Source organism: Oncorhynchus gorbuscha, linkage group LG03 (assembly GCF_021184085.1).
Source record: "Oncorhynchus gorbuscha isolate QuinsamMale2020 ecotype Even-year linkage group LG03, OgorEven_v1.0, whole genome shotgun sequence".
Lineage (NCBI taxonomy): Eukaryota > Metazoa > Chordata > Actinopteri > Salmoniformes > Salmonidae > Oncorhynchus > Oncorhynchus gorbuscha.
In genome coordinates, this window is record NC_060175.1 from 28,415,039 (window position 1) to 28,441,397 (window position 26,359).

The window sequence follows — 26,359 nt, forward strand, 5'->3', positions numbered from 1 at the left end:
CTTGAGCATGCGTTGAATCCCAAGACAGGAATTAAAAGCCAATCTATTGTTTGTTCTTGTTATTATATGTAGTGTAATGTGTATCTACAAATAAACTATTTTCTTGAATAATCTGTGAAGCCCTACTCAATTAAATATAGCTCACATTACATAATTGTATTTTTTTAATAGATAACCAGTGACCACAGCTAGACAAACTGCAAATGAGTGAATAACATTTTAAATTTAGTCAACAATATGCTACGATCAATGGAGCGAGTCATCGTTAGTTAGCAATAATGAAATAGTTTATGAATGCAATCTGCGCCTATTCGCGAGGGGGCACAATTACACTGAGATGGAACCTGCAATAATTATTTGGAAGGGGCTGGCTGCGTTTTCTTCAAGCGTTTGCTGTGTGCTTTGGAATAATTTCTCAACTTTTTTTCTTGGTAATTTATTACTTGGGCATCTTTTTAACTGCCAAACTAAAGGTAAGAACAAAATGTCAGATTTTATAATTGCATAAGTGAAACGGCTTGATTGAATAGCTTTTGTTCAGCATTTGCTAGCTAGCTATAGCAGAGTTAGCTAGCTAAACTTAGCAACTGAACACTGTATGGGCCAGGGATCTCCAACCCTGTTCTTGGAGCACTGTCCTGTAGTGTTTCGCTCCAACCTTAATCTAGCGCACGTGATTCTAATAATTAGCTGGTTTATGAAATGAATCAGGTCAGTAACAACTGGAAAACCTACAGGAGGGTAGCGCTCCATGGTAGTTAGAGCGTTGGACTAGTAACCGAAAGGTTACTGACCAGGTACGAATCTGTCGTTCTTGCCCTGAACAGGCAGTTAACCCACTGTTCATAGGCCCTCATTGAAAATAAGAATTTGTTATTAACTGACTTAGTTAGTTAAATAAAGGTTTAAAAATGAACCGGGATGGAGAACCCTGTTATGGGCAGTGCAGTGTATATAATATTGGACAAAGCTACCGTCCCCTGTAAATGTGGGATATAGCTGATAGCTAATTTAACGTAAGTCTGGAAATGTTGTCTTAAAGTGCTTGCTAGATGTAGGATTGGGTTTTTGTAACCACACGTGAGGTGGGTATATATATGAACGGTTGTCGCACTGAGTCAACTGCCTCACCACCGTTGATCATGAAAGACTATTATTTTGCAGCTAAGTGCCAACATCGCTACCCTGGCGTTTCCTTGTTTTGATGGCTGTTATCTTCCCAAGCAAGAAAATGAATTTGTTCACACAGTCCTGCACGAACTGGATGCTTACCTACAGAGAGAGAAACAGAAAAGGTAAGCTGCCATTTCCTGCATTCTGTCACAAACATAAGTTGAGGGCTTGTCCATTTTTTTTTTGTGGGACACATTCCCCGTCAACGCCATTTCACGTAAATGTGTATTAATTGCATTTAGCTAGGTGTCAAAGATCATAATGTACCTACAGGTGATCAAAGTCTGAGTTGATGTCACCAAAGTCACATCTTGGATGTCACCCTAAATAAGCTTTGGCTTGAGTGTTGTCCCCTCCCTCCCCAGTGCCCTACTCTTCCCCCCTCTATCAAGCAGACTTCGCTACCTGATTCACAAAACCACTGAGAACCACCGTAACCTCGCCACCTTCTCCGTGGGGGAGGGCTGGAGCCGCAGAGTAGTTGTCTGCTACTCGCACCTCAGGTAGTGCACACACAAGGTCTTAAATTGAGTTCTATCTTGTTAAGTAAGTCTTCTGACCTCGATGGGACTTCCTGGATAAACAGCTGATAAATTCATATGCCATATTATCAGGTCACACTACATTAAATTGATCCAAGTCTGGCTGCCAAAGTAGTTCTAAAGTAACTACATGGTATAGGGGCATCTTAATGTGAATTATTGCCCATTTATTTCACAGCGTTACATGGTGACTTTAGTATAGTGTGTTATCTGTGCCAGGCTGGATCTGGGGGATGAAAGCAACCCAGACAGTTTCTACAATGAGGCTCCTAGGAGAGGTATGGGGATGCAGAGCAGCAGAATGGACCTCCAGCCCAGACCCCTGGCCCAGCGGAGCGGAGGTAATGCAAAACGCCCTGACAAGGCCATCTACGTCCCAAGGGCGGCTAGGGACAGGCAACGGGACAGTGGCAGTAATCTCCACGGACCACCAGCAGGGGTGGACCTCGACCTGCCCAGTCTCAGCTTCACCTCCTCGGGATGCACCTCCACCTCAGAGTCCTGCTCCTGCTGCTCCTCAGACACCACGGAGGGAACGCTGTCAGAAACGCAGGCCAACACCAACCAGGACAGTGTGCCTTCTAATACCAATAGCGCTGGGCAGGAGGAGGACTTCATTCGCTTCTCAGCGGAGGAGCCCTGCCCCCACCCCCCCGCCTGGGGCCAGACTGTGTCCTACTTCATGGCCCTGACCCTGGAGCACCAGACTAGGGAAGCCCAGGAGGAGGAGGGACATGTAGCGGAGGAGCATGTAGCGGAGGAGGTGCTGACGGAGGAGTCGCTGACGGAGGAGTCGTCTGTGGGCAGTAGCAACGTGACCTCCCACCAACACCATGCCTCTCATACAACACCAGCCAAGGATGCTGCTAGCGATGCTGTTGATTTTAGCCAAGAGGTACAGTGTGGTGAAGTTCAGACTAATTCCATGACAATGGACTGGCGGGGTTGATCTATGGGGATTATATAATTTCTGTTCATTTCTTCAAAAGACTTCAGTTATGAGATTTAACATTTTTGGTTTTGTAAATCCGTTTGAAAATGGTACAAAAATTACCGTGACATTATGGATTGTCCTCAAGTTAAATAGACTATAGTTTTAGGTGTAGGCTAGCCTTTTGGTTCTATAGTGTGAATCAGGCATCTGTTTTAAATATAATAATAATAATAATATATGCCATTTAGCAGACGCTAAACGTTTTAAAGGGAATGGGGTGTTACACTGGTGTGGGGGGTGTCCACAGATAATGTATAAGCTATATTTCACATTTTGTATATGTAAAAGGATTAATGAGAAATTTGGGATAGGTTGCTATATCTCAATAACTGGCTGAATTTCTCGTCAGATCAAGGCCCACTTGACAGAGACTGACGTGGCCATCGAACACGCCCACAACGACTACTCTTGTTTCGAGAACGTGTGGATCAACCAGGACGAATTTGGCCACGTCATCGAGATCTACGACTTCCCGGCCATATTCAAAACAGGCGACCTGCTGGATGCCTTTGCAGACTACAGGTGAAAGCCTCAAGAGTAGGGTGATGTTTCCCCGAGACGCTGATCTTTGATCAGTTTTTTTTTTTATCCAACTGATGGTTAGGATTGGGGAGGGGAAGCTGATCGTAGATCTGTACCTAGGGGAAACTTTGCCGCACAGGTGAAAGCCTCCCCATGCCTCTCATTAAAGCCCACAGCACACTCATAAGGGCTGTCTAACTCTCCCAGTCTTGTCTCTGTCTTCCAGCGACGAAGGCATGAAGATTAAGTGGGTGGACAACACTCACGCCCTGGGCGTGTTCTCCAGTCAATCTGCAGGTATGGTTTTTGAGTATATCTATTTTTTTCATATTTTGAAGGATATTTAAGTCCAAGATGAGTCACAAGTTTCTTTTGGCACATTAGAAATTGCAGTTGGTTTTGTGACCTACTGGCCTTAGGTGAGGAGAAGTTGGTGTTCTTTCTTATGACATCAGAGATGAGTCTTTGATTCAACCCTGTGTTTGTGTTTAGCCCTCCATGCACTTTCCATTCGGCACCCTCTCCTGAAGACGTGCACTCTGTCTGACGGGAGCAAGAAGGCCAAAGGGAAAGCCATAAGACGTGCTGGTATTGTCCTTGTTACCTCCATACAGTAGCACTAAGAAAAAAATATTTAAATTAAGTGGTATCTTCTATTTGGGTAAATAATGTTTTCATTGTAAGTAACTATAACTTGGTGGTACCATACTATTTGCATGTTATCTCTTTATTCCATACTATAATATAAAATGATTCTGTATTTCCCAGAGTTTATCCAGCCGGTGAAGGAGAGGCCACGGACAGACTCGGCGGTGGCCCGCAGAATGGTATCCAGAGCCCTGGGAGTGCAGAGCGGTGGAACGCCCTCGCAACGTTTCTGACCGCTACAGCAGGTGTGATGGCCTTTTAACGTAGACTCAAGAGATACAAAGTAAACCACAGTATTGGGATGACTAAACTACCGGGCCTCACTCTGCAATGTCTTTAGTTCACGTTGGTGCTTGTGATCACTGCAGAGTCTCAGTTTAAGAAATCAATACAAGGACATCATGGTTTGCTTGTTTCATTATTGTTTATTACCGAAAACATGCAAGCACAAAATGCTTTTCCACATTCAACCGTACAGGACAATCACCCATCTAGTAAAGAGTACCCTTGTCAAATGAAGGGCTATGTAGTTGCTGTATCACAAACAGGACAAAATGATGCAAAGATTCATGTTCACATGTCATTCATGACGTTATACAATTGAGAAAACAAACCGATTTTAGAGTCCCCAGACAGTAATAATTTAATAAAATGTACTAAACTGAGCGAAATATGCTAAGACTAAAATGTATATTTATCTTAGGATCTTAAGATGAAAGGTTTTAAATATCGTTAGAGACAAACAAATCCAGTTTTGATCATCAAAAACAAAGTGGCAGCTGTATGGTTGTAATAATATTGCCTTATCCTTAGTGAATACTGTACAGGAAGACAGGTTCTTCCTATTAATATTTACAATGGCTTGCTACCACATTGTCACAGACTGACATGAAACTGCACTAAAATGGACAAATTATTAAAAAAATAGATTCCCAATGGAGGCAAGACTTTGCTACTTTCCCACCTACTTCATAGTTGCATAAATTCCGTCTCAAAACTTTTTGCAAAAAAAAAGTAAGAAACTGTCTCGAAGTGCAGCAGGTGTCAAACATGTATTTTTCTCTCCTTATGGTGGACCAGAAAGGTTAGATGCATTTATGTATGTATGACTGATTTGATCAAATGTACAGCGGAGTGCTGGTGCTAAGGAAATTAGTTAGATCAGTAAAGACAGATGCTTCTTCAAGCTGGATCTTTAAAACAGGATTTTTTTTTGTCTGAAATGTCCTTACATCAAATGTTGGCATTGAGGTGAGAAAGGCTTTTACATTTTCATCCAGCACCAATAGGGAGAGAACACAGTACAGCGCTCCCTCTAGTGGTTGATAATGTCACAACAGTCTTGCTGGTCTTTCTCATCAGTTTCTTGAAATAAAATGTTCCTCCCAGTCTTTCTATTGAGTCCATCCACACTACCTGTGTCCCAGCTGGTTATTCAAGAGGCCAGGGAAAGAGGATTCCTCTGACTCAGAACTCACTGAGCCACCTGAAGAGGAGAGATGAATGGGACACATGAAGAACTGCACTCATTCAATAGTGGCCACAGTTTGATAGCACCATATAATTACAATTGAAAAAATATATATAATTCACTCACTGAAGTCTTCAAGCCTTCTCTCTCTTTGAACTGATTGTTTTCATGATCTTTTACAGGAATGTCAGGTTACAACTTGGCTACATGACTACAGAAGCCCTTGCTACTTAAATAACTGGCAGACCATTGCTGTCTTATGACTTGTTCCTTTTCAAGTTCCCATTGTTTTTTGTTGATGCCAGTGTTGCACTCAAGTGTGTGTATAACACTATAGGGCCGACCCAAACCATACTATGCAGGCGTGGATATTTTCTTTTCACATTGTATTTTCTATCATGGTCCCAACATCTATGGTGGGTGGACGTGTAATAAGGCTGACCCAGTACAGCTCGGGTTGGCTCCTTTTGGTCCTGTAGTGTGAATCAGGCACAGTTTCAAAGGGAATGGGGCGTTGCGTTACTGTGCGGTTTGGAGTGTCGACATGTCTTACTGTATTTTAACTTCGTAATTTGTTATAACCCAAACACTTAACAGATCATTTTAGCTTACCCTGGTTGCGTCCATTTATAGATGGACAAAGTTGATGATACACGGGTTGTATAATTCCTATTATAAACTGGATGTTTTGAGCCCTGAATGCTGAATGGCTGAAAGCTGTGGTATATCAGACCGTATACCACGGGTATGACAAAACATTTACTTTTACTGCTCTAATTAAGTTGGTAACCAGTTTATAATAGCAATAAGGCACCTCTGGAGTTTGTGGTATATGGCCAATATACCACGGCTAATGGCTGTATCCAGGCACTCCGCGTTGCCTCATGCTTATGAACAGTCCTCATCTGTGGTATATTGGGCATATACCACACCCTCTCGAGGCGTATTGTTTAATTAAGCCTAATTTATACATTGCATACTTGCGTAGCAAAAGGAAAACGGAAATAAAAAAATGTCCGCAGATGCAATTACAACTACAAAACTATTCAGGATCGCCATGTTGAACAATTAATAAAATGGTTGATTTCTAATGCTAAAAACTCACTCAAACATTTTCTGAAACATTCAAGCTGAATGATAAAATGTTACTTGTTTATGTTTATAAGCATTTTTCCAGGAGGATTTAAATAAAATAGAATGCAATTATTATATAGAGTTCTGTTATATGCCATTGTTTTTTATGGTATACTGTACCAGTCAAAAGTTTGGCCCCACCTACTCATTCAAGGGTTTTTCTTTATTTTTACTATTTTCTACATTGAATAATAATAATAGTGAAGATGTCAAAACTGAAATAACACATATGGAATCATGTAGTGACCAAAAAAGTGACATCAAAATGTATTTTATATTTGAGGTTTTTCAAAGTAGCCACTCTTAGATGACAGCTTTGCATACTCTCAACCAGCATCACCTGGAATGCTTTTCCAACTGTCTTGAAGGAGTTCCCACATATGCTGAGCACTTGTTGGCTGCTTTTCTTTCACTCTGCGGTCCAAACCATCTCAATTGGGTTGAGGTCGGGTGATTGTGGAGGCCAGGTCATCTGATGCAGCACTCCATCACTGTCCTTCTTTATCAAATAGCCCTTACACAGCCTGGCGGTGTGTTGTCATTGTCTTGTTGAAAAACAAATGATTGTCCCCCTAAGCGCAAACCATATGGGATGGTGTATCGCTGCAGAATGCTGTGGTAGCCATGCTGGTTAAGTGTGCCTTGAATTATAAATAAATCACTGACAGTGTCACCAGCAAAGCACCACCACACCTCCTCCATGCATCATGTTGGGAACCACACATGTGAAGATTACCCATTCACCTACTCTGTCTCACACAAAGACATAATAATAAGAACCAAAAATCGCAAATTTGAACTCATCAGAACAAAGGACAGATTTCCATCATGTTTCTTTGACCAAGCATGTCTATTCTTATTGGTGTGGTTGCTTTGCAGCAATTCGACCATGAAGGCCTGATTCACGCAGTCTCCTCTGAACAGTTGATGTGTCTGTTACTTGAACTCTGAAGCATTTATTTGGGCTGCAATCTGAGGTGCAGTTAACTCTAAAGAACTTATCCTCTGCAGCAGAGGTGAGGTAAGTGGGTCTTCCTTTCCTGTGGCGGTCCTCATGATAGCCAGTTTAATCATAGCGCCTGATGGTTTTTGCCACTGCACTTGAAGTTCTTGAAATGTTTCAGATTGACTGACCATGTCTTAAAATAATGGACTGTTGTTTCTGTGCTTATTTGAGCTGTTCCTGCCATAATATGGGCTATCTTCTGTACACCACCCCTACCTTGTCACAACAGAAATGATTGGCTTAAATGCATTAAGGAAAGAAATTCCACAAATTAGCTTTTAACAAAGGAACACCTGTTAATTTAAATGCATTCCAGATAACTACCTCATGAAGCTGCTTGGGATAATAATACCAAGAGTGTGCAAAGCTGTCATCAAGGCAAAGGGTGGCTACTTCGATAAAATATTTTGATTTGTTTAACACAGTTTTGGTTACGACATGATTCCATATGTGTAATTTCATAGTTTTGATGTCTTCACTGTTTTTCTACATTGTAGAAAATACTAAAAATAAAGAAAAACCCTGGAATGAGTAGGTATGTCAACTATTGACTGTGTGTGTGTATATATATATATATATTTTTATTTTTACTGACTATTGTAATGGCCAACATTACGATCCAGCAGAGGAAATTAGAAATCTGTCTCTCCAGTTTGTAAGACTAACCTTAAAGCACACGTGTTTGGGGACCATCCCTTGTGAATATGTTAGTATTATCAGTAAATTGTCTCATGAAAATGTTTTAGAATTTTGCGAATGCCTTTTCACCAATTTATTTACTAAATGAATGTAAGCTTCTTTGGAATGTGGTCATTTGTTATCCATAGAAAAAAGGTCTTTGAACATGAAAAGTTCATTGTGTCCATCGCATTCAATACTGTTGTAGCCAGTAATCGCCACTGTTGTCATCGTCTCTCACCTATATGACAGTTGTACGTCCATATCCGGTGGCCATCGTATCGACACCTGCACTTCATAATGTTGTTGGTGTAGTCGGACTCTGCCACCTCATAGTTGGGGTTGATTACAACCTGGGGAGAGACAACATAAACTCAGCAAAAAAAGAAACGTCCTCTCACTGTCAGTGTTTCTTTTCAGCAAACTTAATGTGTAAATATTTGTATGAACATAAGATTCAACAACTGAGACATAAACTGAACAATTTCCACAGACGTGACTAACAGAAATGGAATAATGTGTCCCTGAACAAAGGGGGGGGGGTTGCCTGTTTTTGCTGTGAGATATCCCACTCATCCACCAAGGCACCTGCAAGTTCCTGGACAGTTCTGCGGGGGGGGGCCTACAAGCCCTCAGTCCAGCCTCTCTCAGCCTATTGCGGACAGTCTGAGCACTGATGGAGGGATTATGCGTTCCTGGTGTAACTCAGGCAGTTGTTGCCATGCTGTACCTGTCCCGCAGGTGTGATGTTCGGATGTACTGATCCTGTGCAGGTGTTGTTACATGTGGTCTGCCACTGCGAGGATGATCAGCTGTCTGTCCTGTCTCCCTGTAACTCTGTCTTAGGCGTCTCACAGTACGGACATTGCAATTTATTACCCTGGCCACATCTGCAGTCCTCATGCATCCTTGCAGCATGCCTAAGGCACGTTCACGCAGATGAGCAGGGACCCTGGGCATCTTTATTTAGGTGTTTTTCAGAGTCCGTAGAAAGGCCTCTTTTAGTGTCTTGAGTTTTCATAACTGTTTTTTATTTATTTCACCTTTATTTAACCAGGTAGGCTAGTTGAGAACAAGTTCTAATTTGCAACTGCGACCTGGCCAAGATAAAGCATAGCAGTGTGAACAGAGTTACACATGGAGTAAACAATAAACAAGTCAATAACATAGTAGAGAAAAAATAATCTATATACATTGTGTGCAAAAGGCATGAGGAGGTAGGCAATAAATAGAACATAGGAGTGGATAATTACAATTTAGCAGATTAACACGAGTGATAAATGATCAGATGAACATGTGCAGGTAGATATACTGTTGTGTAAAAGAGCAGAAAGGTAAATAAAATAAAAACAGTATGGGGATGAGGTAGGTAAATTGGGTGGGCTATATAATGATGGACTATGTACAGCTGCAGCGATCGATTAGCGGCTCAGATAGCAGAGGTTTAAAGTTGGTGAGGGAGCTAAAAGTCTCCAACTTCAGAGATTTTTGCAATTCGTTCCAGTTGCAGGCAGCAGAGAACTGGAAGGAAAGGCGGCCAAATGAGGTTTTGGCTTTAGGGATGATCAGTGAGATACACCTGCTGGAGCACGTGCTACGGGTGGGTGTTGCCATCGTGACCAGTGAACTGAGATAAGACGGAGCTTTACCTAGCAAAGACTTGTAGATGACCTGGAGCCAGTGGGTCTTGCGACTAACATGTAGCGAGGGCCAGCCGACTAGAGCATACAGGTCGCAGTGGTGGGTAGTATAAGGTGCTTTAGTAACAAAACGGATGGCACTGATGAACTGCATCCAGTTTGCTGAGTAGAGTATTGGAAGCTATTTTGTAGAAGACATCGCCAAAGTCGAGAATCGGTAGGATAGTCAGTTTTACTAGGGTAAGTTTGGCGGCGTGAGTGAAGGAGGCTTTGTTGCGAAATAGAAAGCCGACTCTATAGATTTGATTTTGGATTGGAGATGTTTGATATGAGTCTGGAAGGAGAGTTTACAGTCTAGCCAGACACCTAGGTACTTATAGATGTCCACATATTCTAGGTCGGAACCATACATGGTGGTGACGCTAGTCGGGCATGCGGGTGCAGGCAGCGAACGGTTGAAAAGCATGCATTTGGTTTTACTAATGTTTAAGAGCAGGTGGAGGCCACGGGAGGAGTGTTGTATGGCATTGAAGCTCATTTGGAGGGTAGATAGCACAGTGTCCAAGGAAGGGCCAGTATAGGAAGGGCAAGTATACAGAATGGTGTCGTCTGTGTAGGGATGGATCAGGGAATCGCCCGCAGCAAGAGCAACATCATTGATATATACAGGGAAAAGAGTCGGCCCGAGAATTAAACCCTGTGGTACCCCCATAGAGACTGCCAGTGGACCGGACAACATGCCCTCCGATTTGACACATTGAACTCTGTCTGCAAAGTAGTTGGTGAACCAGGCAAGGCAATCATTAGAAAAACCGAGGCTACTATGTCTGCCGATAAGAATATGGCGATTGACAGAGTCGAAAGCCTTGGCCAGGTCTATGAAGACGGCTGCACAGTACTGTCTTTTATCGATGGCGGTTATTAGTACCTTGAGCATGGCTGAGGTGCACCCGTGACCGGCTCGGAAACCGGATTGCACAGCGGAGAAGGTACGGTGGGATTCGAGATGGTCAATGATCTGTTTGTTGACTTGGCTTTCGAAGACCTTAGATAGGCAGGGCAGGATGGATATAAGTCTGTAACAGTTTGGGTCCAGGGTGTCTCCCTTTGAAGAGGGGGATGACCGTGGCAGCTTTCCGATCCTTGGGGATCTCAGATGATACGAAGTAAACAAAGCTAGTAATAGGGGTTGCGACAATGGCGGCGGACAGTTTCAGAAATAGAGGGTCCAGATTGTCAAGCCCAGCTGATTTGTATGGGTCCAGGTTTTGCAGCTCTTTTAGAACATCTGCTATCTGGATTTGGGTAAAGGAGAAGCAAGGGAGGCTTGGTCTAGTAGCCAGGAGGAAGGCATGGCCAGCCGTTGAGAAATGCTTGTTGAAGTTTTCGATTATCACGGCTTTATCGGTGGTGACCGTGTTACTTAGCCTCAGTGCCATGGGCAGCTGGGAGGAGGTGTTCTTGTTCTCCATGAACTTTAGTGTCCCAGAACGTTTTGGAGTTAGAGCTACAGGATGCAAATTTCTGCTTGAAAATGCTGGCCTTTGCTTTCCTGACTGACTGTGTGTATTGGTTCCTGACTTCCCTGAACAGTTGCATATCGCGGGGACTATTCGATGCTATTGCAGTCCGCCACAGAATGTTGTTGTGCTGGTCGAGGGCAGTCAGGTCTGGAGTGAACCAAGGGCTGTTCTTAGTTCTGCATTTTTTGAACGGAGCATGCTTGTCTAAGATAGTGAGGAAGTTACTTTTAAAGAATGACCAGGCATCCTCAACTGACGGGATGAGGTCAATATCCTTCCAGGATACCTGGGCCAGGTCGATTAGAAAGGCCTGCTCGCAGAAGTGTTTTAGGGAGTGTTTGACAGTGATGAGGGATGGTCGTTTGACCGCGGACCCGTAGCGGATACAGGCAATGAGGCAGTGATCGCTGAGATCCTGATTGAAGACAGCGGAGGTGTATTTGGAGGGCAAGTTGGTCAGGATAATGTCTATTAGGGTGCTCATGTTTATGGATTTAGGGTTGTACCTGGTGGGTTCCTTGATGATTTGTGTGAGATTGAGGGCATCTAGCTTAGATTGTAGGACTGCCGGGGTGTTAAGCATATCCCAGTTTAGGTCACCTAACAGAACAAACTCTGAAGCTATATGGGGGGCAATCAATTCACAGAGGGTATCCAGGGCACAGCTGGGAGCTGAAGGGGGTCGGTAGCAGGCGGCAACAGTGATTGACTTATTTCTGGAGAGATTCATTTTTAAAATTAGAAGTTCGAACTGTTTGGGCATAGACCTAGAAAGTATGACAGAACTTTGCAGGCTATCTCTGCAGTAGATTGCAACTCCTCCTCCTTTGGCAGTTCTATCTTGACGGAAAGTGTTATAGTTGGGTATGGAAATCTCAGAATTTTTGGTGGCCTTCCTAAACCAGGATTCAGACACGGCAAGGACATCAGGGTTGGCAGAGTGTGCTAAAGCAGTGAGTAAAACAAACTTAGGGAGGAGGCTTCTGATGTTGACATGCATGAAACCAAGGCTTTTTAGATCACAGAAGTCAACAAATGAGGGTGCCTGGGGACATGCAGGGCCTGGGTCTACCTCCACAGGAGTAGGATGAGGGTGCGGCTAAAGGCTATCAACTGGTCGCCTAGAGCATTGGGGACAAGGAATAAAAGGAGCAGATTTATGGGTGTGGTAGAATATATTCAGGGCATAATGTGCAGACAGGGGTATGGTGGGGTGCGGGTACAGCGGCGTTAAACCCAGGCACTGGGTGATAAGAGAGGTTGTATCTCTGGCTCACGGCTAACTGGTGCTAGCTTCGTGGCAGTGGCGTTAGCTACTATAACCAATCGGTAGCAGCAATGATCCGGTGCCAAGGTCCAGAGTTTACAGCAAGGATCCAGTGGAGTATTGGGCTCTAGCCGTGTATGAGTTGGGTTCGGGTGAACAATTGAGTAGGCCGGGAGGTGGGCCTCAGGGATAGCTTCGGTACTGGGTGCCACGGAGGGTGCAAGCTAGCTGTGAAGATTAGAAGTAGTGGCCCAGGGATTACGTCAGGAATCTGCCGTTGTTGTGGAGAGACAGTCCGATACTGGTAGATTGGCGATTAATATCCAGGCTAAGAACAGGGCTGGTATCTGTGCAGAAGGTAAAAGCCGCTAGCAGTGGCTGACAATGACTAAATAGCTTGTAGCTAATTAGCTGGTTAGCTTCTGGAGGTTCTTGAATGTGTTCTAAAGTTTTTTTTAAATAATAGCGATTCCGTATCACATTGGGTGAGGCAGGTTACCGGAAGGTATGTTAGAATTAAAAATTGAAAAGAAATTGGGGAAAAAAAATTGAAATATATACAAAAAATACAAAAGTACACGAGAGGACGAACAAAACATGTCTACACTGCTACGGCATCTTATTTGTCTTAATGACCGTTCCACAGGTGCATGTTCATGAATTATTTGTGGTTCATTGAACAAGCATGGGAAACAGTGTTTAAACCCTTTACAATGAAGATGCGTGAAGTTATTTGGATTTTTAAGAATTATCTTTGAAAGATGGGGTCCTGGAAAAGGGACATTTCTTTTTTTGCTGAGTTTATTTATGTCATCAGATAACCCAGATACTCTTGCGAATACCAAAATAGCCATCTGTGTTTGCAGCAACTATTAGTGAAATTGTAACAATATTAAAATGCTCGAAAAGTGACAAGCTGAATGATTAAATGTGAATTGCTTTTAAATGAATTGACTCATGTAATCCCCATGGAACCAGAAGTGATTAGAAGAACTAACTACTCTCAGTTTATTATAAGATTCTTATGTAAGACAAGCACCTTGCTCCTATTTCATATTTGGATGTATAGAAGCACATGCCTATTGTAATATAATTGTTATTTTAAATTAAAACTGAGGGGTATGGGGGGGAAACAAAAGTTTTGAAAGAATAAAAAATCAATTAAGATTCTCACCTGGAAGATGTAGTCTCCTGGCACGACGTCTGTCACGTCTATCCACTGACAGTCGATGTCGTGTCTGTACGTATCCCAGCAACCAACAGTGATGCCCTGCTGTCCGAAGTTAGCACACTCGTACCTCTTCTCAGTACCTGCCCGGCCAGAGAGAACAGTGAATAGCGTTAAATTGACCTACAGTAACACTCTTCACTGTTGTCTCCGACCTACAGTAACACACTTCACTGTTATCTCTGGAGACAACAGTGAAGTCTTATTGTAGGTCGGAGACAACAGTGAAGAGTGTTAGAGCAGAGAATCAGGAACTTATTCGAGGTTTGTCGTGATATGAATCACTTGTTTTACACAAAGCCTTTTTACCCCTTTCACATTAAAGCTCTTTACCCTCTTCACATTGGGTGTCCTCCAGACAGAAACTGGCCTTGTGTCCCTCTGCTACCTTGGTGCCATTGAGGCTCAGCAGGTCATAGTGGGTGAACACCTCCATGCTGTGGTAGTGTCTGGACCGGGAGATAGACAGTCAATCATGTTCATCACCACCACCCTCATCATCATAACGAGCCGCTGTACAACCACAGCAGGCACTGCCTCAAGATGACCACAAATGTATGATCTCATAAGAGTGCGAAAATGACATCCTCCAGAGGACTTTTATTCCAGCACTGTGATTGTTCTCAACTCATGTAACACTCACAAAGAGTTCCTGCTCATGATGCTTGTTTGCATGCTATTGTCCAGCCCCCTTTATCATAGCTTCCACTACTTAACTAAATTGCTAAACTGAAGGACCAAATAATTCATCCTCCACTTTACCTGTGGCAGTCGTGCCAGACCCAGGAGTTGTGTGCAGCCCTGGGGCGGAAGTCGGACTGTCCGTTGTTGTGGATCTGGGAGGAGAAGCGCATCAGGCGACGGTAGGAGGAGGGTGTGGCGGTGGCAGCGCTGCTTGACAGACAGTGCTCCTCGTTGGCACACTGCAGTATGTACATTGGCCGGTCCTCCAGGTATGTGGTGTGTTCCACCACCTGAGCGTTGAGAACCAAGTCTGGGGCCGCTGCATGCCAGGGCGGGAGAGGTCGTTAGTTTATTTTTATTTTCAATCACTTTGGTACATTGTTCAGATGTAAGTGGTATATAACTGACAACAATTGTAATTCCCTTATCTTTAAGAACATTTAATTGTTCATTCGTTGGGGTTTCACATCTTTCACCCTGGAGTAAAAAGTTTCATGAAATACAATGAGAACGTTTAGTGTTGTCACTAATACAACATTTAGTCATTTTAACTACCATTTCATCTAATAGCAAAAAAATACAAGATACACATTTGTATCCAATGTCAGGTTGTGAGCATGTTGAGAAACATGTCAGTCTTAAGGTTTCATTATCCTTATACAGTACATAAGTAGGATAAATCATCAGAAATAGGGATATTGTCAAGTTGTTGGCTAGTGTAAAAATGTAGCACAGTGTTGTATGCCATTCTGCCCTGTGCAACATTGTACAAGATCACCTTTTCTACGTGACAAGTCAACTGATACACTATCGCCTGTCTCTGCTTGAAATTCATCAGCTTAGTGTATCAATAAAATTTGGATAATGAGTGGAATATATTTAAGCAATAAGGCCTGAGGGAGTGTGGTATATACCACGGCTAAGGGCTGTTCTTAGGCATGACACAGTGATGTGGAATGGTGATTTGATTGTTCATCATTACTAATCATCTAACTATTGCAGAGGTTGTATGTGTTGTGTTCCTGCAGTGGTGCCTTGAGTATTAGGGCTGAGGGTTGGTCAGGAGTTTTCAGGGTCTTAGGGCTCTATTCAATCAGATCTGCTTTGGTCGACATCCGCATAGCGGTTGTTTTGACGTGTCGGAGGTAGAACTGCCAAATCCATAAGTGGCTCCTGGCATTATACCAAAAGTGGACATTGCCATTTGCTGCATGGAGTTGCATTAACAGAAATCCCATGTAGCCTTGTTTACAAGTTGGACACTGGAATGTGAGATGTAATCTACACCTGGATTAGGCTGATAGAAACCCTCATTATTTTGTTTAATGATTTTAAATTTTAGCATCATTATTTCTATATAGCCTACAATTTCTTGTTTTGAACTTCTAACGCGAGTGGGCCGGGTGTGGCTTCGTGACAATGATCACAAGAGCAACTTCTCAATAATTTTACTGCTCCAACGCGGTTCTACCTCAGACACCGCCAAAACATCTGCTATGCGGGTGTCTGCCATCGCCGGTTAACTCTTGATCTGATTGAATCTAGACCTTAATTACAGACCGTAGTTATCATCAGTGACTTACACTCTGAGCAGGATACTCCAGCAGCAAAGCGCCCTCCCCCTCGAGGGCAGTGGAGGTGTTTCCCGTGATGGAGGCATTGGGCCAAGGTCATCTCCGTTCCTGAGCACCTGACCCCGCTCATCACCACGTCATCAGCCCTCACGTCTCCCGGCCAGTACCACGTCTCCTAGTAGGGAGAAATAACATCACACAGGCAAACTCATCAAACATAGGCCCAGCTTCCATTCTCTAAACTCAAGAGGGGAAACTGTTAGTCATTTTACAACAAGAGGTTTCCCTATCTACATTTCCATCCCTTCAAGTCATGGACCTGCATAGCTATAGGGCGGCAGCTAGCGGTTTGAGCGCAGTATCCTAATGGTCGCTGGTTAAGATGGCGCCGAAGAGGATGTTTGACGTTTTACATGCCCCTAACCAATTGTGCTATTTTGTTAGTTTTTTTGTGTTGTTTGTAACTTTTTCATTTATTTTATACACATATACACTGCTCAAAACAATAAAGGGAACACTTAAACAACACAATGTAACTCCAAGTCAATCACACTTCTGTGAAATCAAACTGTCCACTTAGTAAGCAACACTGATTGACATTAAATGTCACATGCTGTTGTGCAAATGGAATAGACAACAGGTGGAAATTATAGGCAATTAGCAAGACACCACCAATAAAGGAGTGGTTCTACAGGTGGTGACCACAGACCACTTCTCAGTTCCTATGCTTCCTGGCTGATGTTTTGGTCACTTTTGAATGCTGGCGGTGCTTTCACTCGAGTGGTAGCATGAGACGGAGTCTACAACCCAAACAAGTGGCTCAGGTAGTGCAGCTCATCCAGGATGGCACATTAATGTGAGCTGTGGCAAGAAGGTTTGCTGTGTGTGTCAGAGCATGGAGATGCTACCAGGAGACAGGCCAGTACATCAGAAGAAGTGGAGGAAGCCGTAGGAGGGCAATAACCCAGCAGCAGGACCGCTACCTCCGCCTTTGTGCAAGGAGGAGCAGGAGGAGCACTGCCAGAGCCCTGCAAAATGGCCTCCAACAGGCCACAAATGTGCATGTGTCTGCTCAAACGGTCAGAAACAGACTCCATGAGGGTGGTAATGAGGGCCCGACGTCCACATGTGGGGGTTGTGCTTACAGCCCAACACTGTGCAGGACGTTTGGCATTTGCCAGAGAACACCAAGATTGGCAAGTTCGCCATTGACGTCCTGTGCTCTTCACAGATGAAAGCAGGTTCACACTGAGCACATGTGACAGATGTGACCGAGTCTGGAGACGCCATGGAGAACGTTCTGCTGCCTGCAACATCCTCCAGCATGACCGGTTTGGCGGTGGGTCAGTCATGGTGTTGGGTGGAATTTCTTTGGGGGGCGGCACAGCCCTCCATGTGCTCACCAGAGGTAGCCTGACTGCCATTAGGTACCGAGATGAGATCCTCAGACCCCTTGTGAGACCATATGCTGGTGCGGTTGGCCCTGGGTTCCTCCTAATGCAAGACAATGCTAGACCTCATGTGGCTGGAGTGTGTCAGCCTTTCCTGCAAGAGGAAGGCATTGATGCTATGGACTGGCCCGCCCGTTCCCCAGACCTGAATCCAATTGAGCACATCTGGGACATCATGTCTCGCTCCATCCACCAACGCCACGTTGCACCACAGACTGTCCAGGAGTTGGGCGGATGCTTTAGTCCAGGTCTGGGAGGAGATCCCTCAGGAGACCATCCGCCACCTCATCAGGAGCATGCCCAGGAGTTGTATTTTATTTTTTTATTTCACCTTTATTTAACCAGGTAGGCTAATTGAGAACAAGTTCTTATTTGCAACTGCGACCTGGCCAAGATAAAGCATAGCAGTGTGAACAGACAACACAGAGTTACACATGGAGTAAACTATTAACAAGTCAATAACACAGTAGAAAAAAAGGGGAGTCTATATACATTGTGTGCAAAAGGCATGAGGAGGTAGGCAAATAATTACAATTTTGCAGATTAACACTGGAGTGATAAATGATCAGATGGTCATGTACAGGTAGAGATATTGGTGTGCAAAAGAGCAGAAAAGTCAATAAATAAAAACAGTATGGGGATGAGGTAGGTGAAAATGGGTGGGCTATTTACCAATAGACTATGTACAGCGATCGGTTAGCTGCTCAGATAGCAGATGTTTGAAGTTGGTGAGGGAGATAAAAGTCTCCAACTTCAGCGATTTTTGGGAGGTCATACAGGCACGTGGAGGCCACACACACTACTGAGCCTCATTCTGACTTGTTTTAAGGACATTACATCAAAGTTGGATCAGCTGGTAGTGTGGTTTTCCACTTTAATTTTGAGTGTGACTCCAAATCCAGACCTCCATGGGTTGATAAATTTAATTTCCATTGATAATTTTTGTGTGATTTTGTTGTCAGCACATTCAACTATGTAAAGAAAAAAGTATTTAATAAGAATATTTCATTCATTCAGATCTAGGATGTGTTATCTTAGTGTTCCCTTTATTTTTTTGAGCAGTGTATTTTATACATAATGTTGCTGCTACCGTCTTATGTTAGAAAATAACTTTTGGACCTAAGAACATCACCACTAACTAGAAAAATATTTTTCTTTGAACATGTCTGACGAAAAGGATATACTGCTCTCCCAGGAACAGGCCCAGATCCCGGTCATTTGCGTGAAGAAAAGACGGCGGAAGAGGACACAGATCAGGCTGCCTTCTGAGAATCCGTAGGCTAGCAAGTAAACTCCCACTGCCATTCATTCTACTTTCAATCATTGGAAAATAAAATGAATGACCTACGATTGCGATTATCCTACCAACGGAACATTAAGAACTATAATATCTTAATATAGAGCTAGCGGATAATATAGAGCTGGCGGGAATTTTCCATGCACCGGCAGAACAGAGAAGCTACGTCTGGTAAGACAAGGGGTGGGGGTGTGTGTCTTTTTGTCAATAACAGCTGGTGTGTAATGTCTAATATTAAAGAAGTCTTGAAGTACTGCTCACCTGAGGTAGAGTACCTTATGATAAGCTGTAGACCACACTATCTACCATTTTTTTGTAGCCATCTATTTACCTCCACAGAAAGATGCTGGCACTAAGACCACACTCAACCAACTCTATAAGGCCATAAGCAAACAAGAAAATGCTCACACAGAAGTGGCGCTCCTAATGGCCGGGGACTTTAATGCAGGCAAACTTAAATCAGTTTTACCAAATTTTACCAGGATGTCACATAAGCAACCAGAGGAAAAAAACCTCTAGACCACCTTTACTTCACACGCATAGATGCATACAAAGCTCTCCCCCACCATCCATTTGGCAAATCTGACCATAATTCTATCCTCCTGATTCCTGATTTCAAGCTAAAACTAAATAGCGGATGCTACGCTACAGGACTGTTATGCTAGCACAGACTGGAATATGTTCCGGGATTCATCCAATGGCATTAAGGAGTATACCACCTCAGTCATCGTCTTAATCAATAAGTGCATCGACGACGTCGTCCCCACAGTGACTGTATGTACATTAACCAACCAGAAGCCATGGATTACAGGCCTCATCCGCATTCGAGCTAAAAGCTAGAGCTGCTGCTTTCAAGGAGCGGGACACTAATCCGGACGCCTATAAGAAATCCCCCTATGCCCTCAGACGAACCATCAAACAAGCAAAGCGTCAATACAGGATTGTGATTGAATGCTACTACACCAGCTCTGACACTCGAAAGATGTGGCAGGGCTTGAAAACTATTACGTACTGCAAAGGGAAACCCAGAGCTGCCGAGTGATGCAAGCCTACCAGACGAGCGAAATGCCTTTCATGCTCGCTTCGAGGCAGGCAACATTGAAGCATGCGCGAGAGCACCAGCTGTTGACTGTGATAACGCTCTCAGGAGCCGTTATGAGCAAGACCTTTAAACAGATCAACATACACAAAGCCCCGGGCCCGGATGGATTACCATGATGTGTACTCAAAGCATGCGCGGACCACCTGGCAAATGTCTGTAATACCTACATGTTTCAAGCAGACCACCATAGCCCCTGGCCCAAGGAAGCGAAGGTAAACTGCCTAAATGATTACCGCCCGGTAGCACTCACGTCGGTAGCCATGAAGTGCTTTGAAAGGCTGGTCATGGCATCAACAGCATCCTCTCAGATACCATAGACCCACTCCAATTTGTACACTGCCTCAACAGATCCACTGATGACACAATCTCAAATCACACTCCACACTGCCCTTTCCACCTGGACAAAAGGAAGACCTGTGTGAGAATGCTTTTCATTGACCACAGCTCAGTGTTCAACACCATAGTGCCCATGAAGCTCATCACTAAGCTAAGGACCCTGGGACTAAACACCTCCCTCTGCAACTAGATCCTGGACTTCCTGAGAGGCTGCCCCCAGGTGGTAAGTGTAGACAACAACACGTTTGCCACCCCGATCCTCAACACTGGAGCCCCTCAAGGGTGTGTACTTTGTCCCCTCCTGTACTTCCTGTTCACCCATGACTGCGGGCCCAAACACAACTCCAACACCATCATTAAGTTTGCTGATGACAACAGTGACATCTATGCATAGTCACTTCACCCCTACCTACATGTACAAATTACCTCAACTAACCTGTACCCCTGCACACTGACTCGGTACCAGTACCACCTGTATATAGCCTCGTTTTGTGTTACTTAAAAAAAAATAACTTTAGTTTATTTGGTAAATATTTTCTTAACTCTTCTTGAACTGCACTGTTGGTTTTGGGCTTGTAAGTAAGCATTTCACGGTAAGGTCTACACTTATTGTATTCGGCGCATGTGACAAATAAAGTTTGATTTCAATACTCAAGCCGACAAGGTGCAGAAATCTGTCAATGTGCCCTTGAGCAAGACACCTAACCACAATTTTGCTATTGTTGAGATATGGGAACAACTGCCTAGTAGAACCCATTCTGATAGTTGTTGTCCAAAACTCCTTGAGAAGATAGACCATATGTAATCGAGGAAGTGAATAGCATATGGGTTAGGCCTCTTTTTCTCTGGTGGATGTTTTCTAGATTTCATGTTTCTGATGATGAGGCTTTATAAAGCAAGTAGCAAGATCCTTAAAGAAACAGTCTCTACATCTTAAATGAAATGTTACTATGTAATGTATTTTGCTGTAAAACTCAACCATATTTTGTAAGTCGCTCTGGATAAGAGCGTCTGCTAAATGACTTAAATGTAAATGTAAATGATATTTAAAGAGAGAGAGAATGAACGAAAAAGAGAGTGGGTGAGTCACAATGAGTGAGTAATGTATTACATCTGTCCTCATGGATCTGACTCAGCCTCTTAATACTGTATCATCTGTATGCATCTATATCGATTCCCAAAGCCAAGAGGATAAAAACTCATTCTTCCTGGTATCTCCAATAGAAAATGAGTAGGGGTGGGTGGGATGGGGAGGGTGGTTTGGGGGGATGCAGGGGGGGTTCTATGGAATGGAGTCAGGAAAGAGGAACCAGAGGAGCAGTAAGTCAGGAAAGAGGAACCAGAGGAGCAGTAAGTCAGGAAAGAGGAACCAGAGGGGCAGGGCAGTAAGTCAGGAAAGAGGAACCAGAGGAGCAGTAAGTCAGGAAAGAGGAACCAGAGGAGCAGTAAGTCAGGAAAGAGGAACCAGAGGAGCAGTAAGTCAGGAAAGAGGAACCAGAGGGGCAGTAAGTCAGGAAAGAGGAACCAGAGAAGCAGTAAGTCAGGAAAGAGGAACCAGAGGGGCAGGGCAGTAAGTCAGGAAAGACGAACCAGAGGAGCAGTAAGTCAGGAAAGAGGAACCAGAGGAGCAGTAAGTCAGGAAAGAGGAACCAGAGGAGCAATAAGTCAGGAAAGAGGAACCAGAGGAGCAATAAGTCAGGAAAGAGGAACCAGAGGAGCAGTAAGTCAGGAAAGAGGAACCAGAGGAGCAGTAAGTCAGGAAAGAGGAACCAGAGGGGCAGGGCAGTAAGTCAGGAAAGAGGAACCAGAGGAGCAGTAAGTCAGGAAAGGGGAACCAGAGCAGTAAATCAGGAAGCTGTGTGTGTTTGATGATGGAATGTCTAATCTGCTGCTGCTGCTGCTCCACCATCTGGGACAGGGTCTGCTGCTTCCGTCTCTGCTCTACTCTCGACGGGATGGGCTCTGCTGCTTCCGTCTCTGCTCTACTCTCCATGGGACAGGGTCTGCTGCTTCCGTCTTTGCTCTACTCTCCACGGGACAGGGTCTGCTGCTTCCGTCTCTGCTCTACTCTCCATGGGACAGGGTCTGCTGCTTCCGTCTTTGCTCTACTCTCCACGGGACAGGCTCTGCTGCTTCCGTCTCTGCTCTACTCTCCATGGGACAGGGTCTGCTGCTTCCGTCTTTGCTCTACTCTCCACGGGACAGGCTCTGCTGCTTCCGTCTCTGCTCTACTCTCCATGGGACAGGGTCTGCTGCTTCCGTCTTTGCTCTACTCTCCACGGGACAGGCTCTGCTGCTTCCGTCTTTTCTCTACTCTTCACGGGACAGGGTCTGCTGCTTCCGTCTCTGCTCTACTCTCCATGGGACAGGGTCTGCTGCTTCCGTCTTTGCTCTACTCTCCACCAGGCTTTTGTAACAGATTAACCTCTGTTTACATAACATTACTGGATCTCTGCAGGAAAGTTTTTAGTTTTAATGTCACCTGCACAAGTACAGTGAAATGCCTTTCTTGCAAGCTCCAAACCCAACAATGCAGTAATCAATATCAATGTAGCACTACAAATAACATAAGGTGAACAAAAACACAGGAGAAATACAAGTAACAAATAAAAGTGTCTTTCTGTGTGTCTGTCTGTGAACATGTGTGTGTGCTTTCTAGTACATTTAAAGCATCCCCAAACACATCATGGAAATGTTATGTAGACTGCCATTAAGAGGCGGATTAGTACACAATTACTCTGAGCTCTATCAGCCCAGTCCAATTTCCACTCATTAAACTCTCCCTCCCATTAACCCAGTTCTTCCATGATTCATAAATACTTTCCAGGCTTTTAGCACCACTGCCAGTGGCATTCAGCATGTTAATACACTACAAATTATTTAATGATGACAGACTCAAACAGTCGACTCGTCCGAACCCCAACATTTTTTTTGTAATAAAGAATGCACATAGAGGTGGTGTATCGCACACCATGGGACTAAAGATAGCTCTTGTATAATCCTTTAAACAACACAAATAATCAAAATAACAACACTAATAGGTCTGGTACATCAGCAGAAAAGTGTATCTCACCAATATAGGGATTGCTGATGGTGGTGGGCCAATGAAACTTCAAAGAGCGGGAGCGGACTCCCCACCACCAAGTGTATACTGTTCACATACGCCACAGGCCTGTACATGTGAATGTTTATGGTACCCAGGCTAACCTGTAGCCTCTCCTCACTCCATCCCCTCTGTCAGTATGGAGACTATAAACTCTAAGGTCAGAGCCCCTTTTACTTTCCTAGTTTCCTTTAGTGAGCATCTCCAGCTGTTTACAGCTAAGTATATCAGACCCATATGGATATATGACGTTTACTGGAGGTGGTTACATGGCTCTGATGTATATAACTGAGGCCAACTTGAAACACAGTAGGACCAAATTAGGTAGTTTTATGAAGTAATAGCACCAGTGCTAGACCTGACTATTTCCCCAACATCCACACAAATAACACTGGGGTAAAAACCTATACTTATCTGTGAGTTCCAATCACACAAAAGGTATAATTGACCCTTTATATTATTACATGTTGTCGATACTTACACAGAAACAGGACACACAATGGTAATAGTTTTACTGTACAGGATTTTGAAATAATTATAAACAAAATCTGAGATGAAATTGACCGTTTGTCAAAGAATGTTAGGCTTTTGATCATCTGGCTGACTAGCCAATGAGATGAGCGTTTGATGTGTGTAAACGCACCTGGAAGGCGTTGCTGGCAAACCCAAGGCCCAGCTGCCTGCATACGACCGTGGCCTCCATGGTGCCCCAGCTATCACTACACACTGTGCCCCACACCAGCGAGTCATTATTCCCCGCCAGCACCTCCACACGCCCCTCAAACGGGTTCCGCCCACCGCTCAGACGCAGCTGCAACACAGTAAAGGAGAGATTAGATGTTTATAAAGGCAGTCCCATTCTGCTCATATGTTTTGGGTTTATTGGACATGCCAGAGATAGAGAGGAAAGACAGGAGGAGAAAGTGTGCCGAGTGTGCTGAGATGGAATCCATGCTTATGTGTTTTAGGGGCAGTGGCTTAGACCACTATACCAGGGGTCGAGCCCATGGACTCCCGCACAGGCAAACTAGCGACAAAGGAGCCTTCATCATTTGTTAGCAAAACAATTTAAAATCAGGTTTTGCCTTATCATCAGCTGAATAATAATGGCAAGTAGAAGTAATCAACATTTTAAAATGAATAGACTTGGTAGACAGTTTCATTATTTTGTCCTCCCCACAGTTCATTGAGAGAGGAAGTGTAAACTTTAACATAGTCTATTAGCTAGAAAGATATCTTGGCGGCATAGAGAAAATATTGCTATTGTAAAGCACATTTTCGACAATTCTACACATTTCCCCATAAATTGTTGCAGTTTTGAAGCTAATATCTAGCAATTCTACACAGTTTGGCATGGAGATAATTTTGCAGTTTTCAAGCAAATTTTCTGCAATTCTATGCATTTCACCCTGGCTAATGCTGTGTTCTTCTGCTCAAATATAGCAAAATCAATGGGCATGTGCCCTGAATGCCTGTTTTGGGGGGGGATTTTCTCCCTGAATGTCTAACTCTAATTTAATTATTTGTTTTCAAAAACGGTATTATCTAAAAATAAATATAGTTCAATATCTTTTATGCATGCTTTCTATCTGGTTTTAGTTGTTTACGTTGACTCTGAAACAGTTTTTCCATCCAGAAATGTACCACTTAGACGGCCTGCCTAAGAGTTTTCTATACAGAAAAAAATCTGTAATTAACTCCAATTACTGTAACTTCCTACATATTAAACGTATCGTTTGAGATTTTCTCAATGAAGCCATTTATCTACTTCCCCAGAGTCGGATGAACAAGAACAGCTACCATGCTAACTCTTCCTTTAGACGTCCAGTCATTGTGCTAACGCTAGTTAGCAGTGGCTTGTGAACTTCCCTTTTATTGGATGCAGAGACATAAAAATGCTATCCACAGTGGTATTCTGTTGCAGCTACCAATATTCATGAAATGCTTTTTTTCTCCACATAAAATATATTTTTCAAAAATATAACAATAATACATTTGCGGACCCCCTGCAGTACCTCTGCGGACACCAGTAAAAATAAAACTGCACTCGATCACCTGCTAGGCCACATATTGGATGTTTATTATGAGCTAAAAAAGACACTTGATTCAAAGAGGTAGCATATTCCATCATCTTTGTTGAGTATTCTGAATGACTGAGAAAACAGAAAATATTTGTCATAAATTCTCTCTTTGGCTGTGAAATGCTTTATCTAAAGTATTTTTAGAAGCATTTCTTCTACTATGAAAATAGTTTGGCTAAAATTTGTAGTTGGCATCAATGATGGAATCGCAACAACTAAACTTTGCACATCCACAGATGACAAACAAACGTTTAGTGTATTTGTTCATTTTCATTTGGCAACAGTTGGCAATAGACTTATATACTAGTTATATATGAGTAATACACAAGTACTATATGAGTAATACCAATGAGCGGTGGGCATTTACTAGGCCTACTCACTTTGTTCTGGAAGCCCATGGCAGGAACATTACATCTAACCGCAGCGTCCTCCTCGTGACTGCAGCCCAGGGCATCTCTGTTGAAGTAACACTCTGTGAGGGACTTCTCAAAGCCAGAGCACTCCACCTCATTCATATGGACTGGGCCCATTCCTACAGAGGAGAGAAGACACACCTGGAGTCAGCTCCATCCCACTCTCTCAATCATATAATTAAATATGTATCTCTATGCTTTCAATACCCCAGGAGACAGACAGAATGGAGATTCTCCATTGAAAGAGCATTTTAGTTCAGGACTAGGCTTAATCTGCATCTGGGAAACCAGCCAACTATGTTTAAATGCATGGCAATGATGTGTAACAGGGGTACAATCACACTTTTAGGACAACTCTGACCCATTTGAGTAGGGCTCTTGGGAACATTGAACTGTTCTCTCCAGAGGTGTGGACTCGAGTCACATGACTTGACAAATTTGATGACTTGAGACTCAACTTGATATTAAATAAAATATCTTGAGACTTGGCGC

At 43.6% G+C, this 26,359-nt stretch overlaps 2 protein-coding genes across 4 annotated transcripts in view; one reads left to right on the forward strand and one right to left on the reverse strand.

The window, feature by feature from the left end:
- The first annotated feature begins 322 nt into the window (after positions 1-322).
- On the forward strand, positions 323-6,713 carry r3hcc1 (R3H domain and coiled-coil containing 1). 3 transcript variants are annotated; one of them, XM_046341657.1, is made up of 9 exons: positions 323-473; positions 1,165-1,295; positions 1,539-1,676; positions 1,935-2,610; positions 3,059-3,231; positions 3,458-3,528; positions 3,724-3,819; positions 4,000-4,124; positions 5,533-6,713. In XM_046341657.1, exons 4-8 carry the CDS (start codon positions 1,996-1,998, stop codon positions 4,110-4,112), a joined length of 1,068 nt encoding a protein of 355 aa, XP_046197613.1. In that variant the 5' UTR covers positions 323-473; positions 1,165-1,295; positions 1,539-1,676; positions 1,935-1,995; the 3' UTR covers positions 4,113-4,124; positions 5,533-6,713. The 3 variants fall into 3 exon arrangements, with proteins under 3 accessions (XP_046197613.1, XP_046197604.1, XP_046197610.1); XM_046341648.1 differs by lacking the exon at positions 5,533-6,713 and having other exon boundaries at positions 4,000-5,270; XM_046341654.1 differs by lacking the exons at positions 323-473; positions 5,533-6,713 and adding an exon at positions 592-797 and having other exon boundaries at positions 4,000-5,270.
- Positions 4,291-26,359, reverse strand: part of loxl2a (lysyl oxidase-like 2a) — a 75,274-nt gene continuing 53,205 nt past the window's right edge. The window contains exons 7-14 of the mRNA XM_046341644.1: positions 25,835-25,986; positions 24,017-24,184; positions 16,094-16,259; positions 14,589-14,829; positions 14,160-14,275; positions 13,773-13,909; positions 8,410-8,521; positions 4,291-5,365 (exon numbers count right to left, since the gene is read on the reverse strand). Of these exons, the coding sequence (XP_046197600.1) occupies positions 5,292-5,365; positions 8,410-8,521; positions 13,773-13,909; positions 14,160-14,275; positions 14,589-14,829; positions 16,094-16,259; positions 24,017-24,184; positions 25,835-25,986 (1,166 nt within the window). The 3' untranslated portion in view covers positions 4,291-5,291. The remainder of the gene's footprint in view (positions 5,366-8,409; positions 8,522-13,772; positions 13,910-14,159; positions 14,276-14,588; positions 14,830-16,093; positions 16,260-24,016; positions 24,185-25,834; positions 25,987-26,359) is intronic.

Coding starts and splice junctions, on each gene's coding strand:
- r3hcc1 (XM_046341657.1), top strand. CDS start 1,996: ATGGGGATGCAGAGCAGCAGAATGGACCTCCAGCCCAGACCCCTGGCC. Junction 3,529..3,723: donor GTTCTCCAGTCAATCTGCAG/GTATGGTTTTTG, acceptor GTTTGTGTTTAG/CCCTCCATGCACTTTCCATT. Junction 3,820..3,999: donor GAAAGCCATAAGACGTGCTG/GTATTGTCCTTG, acceptor TGTATTTCCCAG/AGTTTATCCAGCCGGTGAAG.